Source organism: Alosa sapidissima, chromosome 9 (genome assembly GCF_018492685.1).
Source record: "Alosa sapidissima isolate fAloSap1 chromosome 9, fAloSap1.pri, whole genome shotgun sequence".
In the NCBI taxonomy this organism is placed as follows: domain Eukaryota; kingdom Metazoa; phylum Chordata; class Actinopteri; order Clupeiformes; family Clupeidae; genus Alosa; species Alosa sapidissima.
In genome coordinates this window covers 25,819,023-25,823,271 of record NC_055965.1, presented here as the reverse complement: position 1 = coordinate 25,823,271, position 4,249 = coordinate 25,819,023, and the positions used below count along the sequence as shown (strand labels likewise).

General features: G+C 42.2%; 1 protein-coding gene across 1 annotated transcript in view; it reads right to left on the bottom strand.

The window, feature by feature from the left end:
• Positions 1-3,330, bottom strand: part of LOC121718489 (CMRF35-like molecule 8) — a 33,849-nt gene extending 30,519 nt beyond the window's left edge. Inside the window, exons 1-2 of the mRNA XM_042103500.1 lie at positions 3,261-3,330; positions 1,985-2,089 (exon numbers count right to left, since the gene is read on the bottom strand). Coding sequence (XP_041959434.1) covers positions 1,985-2,089; positions 3,261-3,330 — 175 coding nt within the window. The remainder of the gene's footprint in view (positions 1-1,984; positions 2,090-3,260) is intronic.
• Positions 3,331-4,249: the final 919 nt, after the last annotated feature.

The window sequence follows — 4,249 nt, the reverse complement described above, 5'->3', positions numbered from 1 at the left end:
CCACTGATAGTTGCACAAAGTAATTGAAAAGTGTCCTATAGTTACAGTAAAAACTAAGTTTAGTCAGTCACATTGACATTTTTGTCTATAGGCAAAATATAGTTATTTTTAAAATATGTGGAGGTTTTTTTATATTAAAATACCAAAACTGTACTGTTATCGTGGCCCAAAAACCATGATCCATGATACATACCAAACTGTACTGTTGCATATTTAATGATGTTTTATAAACAAAGTTCGGGTGGAGCCTTCGGGATGATTGACAGCAATTAACTCACCCACTGCCGCCGCAGGGTAGGCCTATTTAAGCCGACCTCCTTTTCCATACGTCACACGCTCCGACGTTAGAGAAATCATCCCCCCTCCTCCCCCTACTCCTCCATTTCACCAATTGCCCTGTTACTCATCCTCCTTACACAGGGGGGTGCAAGCGGTCATCGCTCTATCGCGATGTCCGCTCCAGGCACTCCAGGACCACGGACAGCTACCTTGCCAAACACGCACTTCTCCCATACATTCTAGTCTAGCTGAAGCAATCATATAGAATGGCGAACTAGTGAACAGTAGTGTTAATTTTGTCACCTATTTTTAATTTAGTCTTAGTCTTAGTCTTGTGACGAAATGTCCTTTTTAGTCTTTGTCATATTTAGTCATTCAAATATCATTTTTGTTAATCAAGTTTTAGTTGACTAAAAGTCTCGTCATTTTAGTCTAGTTTTAGTCAAAAGAAAACTAAAAGTATCTTAGTCTTAGTCAGTTTTAGTCAACACATTTTAGTCTTTTTTTTATAACAAATTATTTCTGATTACCATCAGAAATCAAATAGTGTTTCACACATCTCAATTTTCCAACAATATTGTGTGTCCACAGGGCTACTCGTCTGTTATAATTACTCATTCTGATTTTTTGTCAGTCAGTATGTTTACATGCACAGGTAAGTCGAGCTGCAGCTCGGCTGGGATTTGACCATAGACAGTAAAAGATTCGACTGGACCACTGTCATATTCGTAGACCAGTGTTTCTCAAAGTGTGGTCCGGAGATCACTGGTGGTCCGTGAGCAGACGTGGTAAAATATAATATAGATGAGTTGTTTGCAATATTGAACCAACTTGTATGTAAAACAGTTCTGCAACACTGTCTATGTAAGATATGCCAGTTTAAATCATACAGTATGAATCCACACAATAAGCAAAGTGCAAAGACAATAAGCAAGGTGGTTCAGTGAGTAAGCCTATTGTGTAGACTAATTATAGGCTACTGTTGAAGTAGGTCTAATCTTTTTTTTTTTTTAGCTAGGGTTAGTAAAGTGGTCCTGAAACTGAAAAAGTTTGTTGAGAAACACTGTCGTAGGCCAAAGTATTAATGTTTTACTCCGCCTCGCTAGATGGCGATATGCGCCCAAACACAACACATTCCCCAAACAGACTCTCCATCTTAGCCATAGCTAACTTGCTAGCGAACTTTGCATCATCAGTCTAACTAGTTAAATAGTTGACATTACATGATGAACATTTTCGTATGGACATTCTGGGGGATGTTAATTTGTATGAGAGAAGCTTCAACTTCTGGGTATGTAGCATTGTGGCATAAAGCTTAGGTAGTTATCTTGCTAACTCTGGCAGAAATCTCCAGTGTTCTTGTTCCATGTAGTTTCGTGTTGCAGCCACAGCACGTACTGTAGACTAGCCTACAGGAAAGCTGTTGCGTATGAACTCATTCGGAATATTTTGAAAACGTAACAGCTAGATATTCTGTCTTCTCATTTTGTAGACGAAAATGAAGAGAGATTTTATCTTAGTTTTTATTTCATGCAAAACATTTTAGTCTCGTCTTTTTTCGTCAACAATAATGCATCTTAAGATAGTCTTAGTCAGCGTCATCGTCTCGTCTTAGTCATGAAAAAAAAGGTCGTTGACGAACATATTTCCTCTCGTCTCGTCTGACGAAATTAACACTATTACTGTGTGTGTGTGTGTGTCCTACCTCTATTCCTGTTAGTTCGGCTCTTCAGTAGAATGAAGGTCATTATCAGCAGACCAATGAAAACTAGAGCAGCAATGATGCCAACATACAGGTATAGAGGATTCCCTGTGAAGAAAACAAAGATTATATTTAATCAGTGTGCACAATGCCCAATATTACCAACAAGCTAGTGTGTGTGTGTGTGTGTGTGTGTGTGTGTGTGTGTGTATCTGTGTGTCTGTATATGCATGTGTGTGTGTATGTGTGTGCATGCGTGCGTGCGTGTGTGTGTGCGTGTATGTGTGTGTGTGTGTGTGTGTGTGTGTGTGTGTGAGAGAGAGAGAGAGAGGGAGAGAGAGTATGTGAGTGTGAAACAGTTTCAGTTCTTATACATTTGGCTCATTCTCATGCCACGCATACTGTATCACTCATTCATTACCCCTATCAAAATAAAACTCCCATCTTTCAGTTATATCCTTGTCAATCAGATAAATCACATGTATACTAGGTAAAACCATTCAAAATATAATGATGATGAAGAAGTGCTGGCCAACTCTACAGTTGCATGCGGGAGGACGTAGATAGTAGATAGTGCGAGTTTCACAGCGATAAATGTAGCTGAAAGCTATGTCAAGGCAGGGACTCTGAAATGGGCAAGACCACTTTGGTGAAGTGACTTTGAATAAACCAATCACATGCAACCAGTGTACATTTTTGATCGGCAAATAAAAGCCAGCATCCCTTTACCGTAAGATAAGGGACATTTTGCCATCCTATGTAAAAAAAAAACTAAGCAGGACAATAAAGACGAAATATGCGATATTAGCTGCCAATAGCCTATCAAAAAAATAGGGGGCAGCCGTGGCCCACTGGTTAGCACTTCGGACCTGTAACTTGAGGGTTGCCGGTTCGAACCCCGACCAGTAGGAACGGCTGAAGTGCCCTTGAGCAAGGTACCTAACCCCTCACTGCTCCCCGAGCACTGCTGTTGTTGCAGGCAGCTCACTGCACCGGGATTAGTGTGTGCTTCACCTCACTGTGTGCTGAGTGTGTTTCACTAATTCACGGATTGGGATAAATGCAGAGAGACCAAATTTCCCTCACGGGATCAAAAGAGTATATATACTTACTAACTTATACATCAATACCTCCCTCTTTAACTGAAATCTGGACTTCCTAATCAACAGACCTCAGTCTGTTAGGTTATATAATCACACCTCCTCAACCATCACCCTGAACACTGTTGTATGTGTGCTGAGCCCTCTCCTTTACTCCCTCTTCACCTATGACTGCACACCTCTACATGGCTCTACAACACCATTGTCAAGTTTGCAGATGACCAAAGAGGGAGGTCCAGCACCTAACATCGTGGTGCACTGACAACAACCTGGCTCTCAACACCAAGAAGACCAAAGAGCTCATTGTGGACTTCAGACAGTCCTAAGCTAGCACACACACACCCATTCTCATCAACGGGACTAAGGTAGAGCGTGTCACCAGCTTCAAGTTTCTGGGTGTCTATATCTCAGAGGACCTATCTTGGACCCTCAACACCTCTACCCTGATCAAGAAGGCTCACCAGCATCTGTTCTTCCTGAGGAGACTAAAAAAAGGTCCAAGCTGTCTCCTCAGATCCTGGTGAACTTCTACCACTGCACCATCGAGAGTATCCTCACCAACTGTGTCACAGTATGGTAACTGTGCCAACTTCTGCCTCTGACGGGAAAGCACTGCAGAGGGTGGTGAAAACTGCCCAAAGCATCACCGGTTCCTCACTCTCCTCCATCGAGGCCATCCAGGGCAAGCGATACTTGCATAAGGTGCACAGCATCATCAAAAACTGTTCTCACCCCAACCACAGACTGTTTACCCATCTCCCCTCTGGGAGCCATTACAGGTCTCTCCGCATCCGCACCAGCAGGTTCAGAGGAAGCTTCTTCCCTGTGGCTGTCACCCAGCTGAACTCTAGCTCTGCATCCCAGTAACAACCAACCCACTATGTCCTTGTTCCAGGGTATATACATAATGAAGTCCAGTGTAACAACCTATGTAACAATATGTAATATCACATACTTAAGTTGTCCATACATAATGTATTTTTGTGTACCTACAGATCGTTAGTACATGTGCAGTGAGAAGTGCATTAATGCTTGGAAATTGAAACCACAGCTTTCTTGACTATTGCATGCTAACCCAGATTTTGAACCACTACACTACCGCCACCCCTGAACAGGTAGGCAGAGTGTTAAAAAGGGTAGGTGTGCTCTGACAAAAGGCTGGCATGAT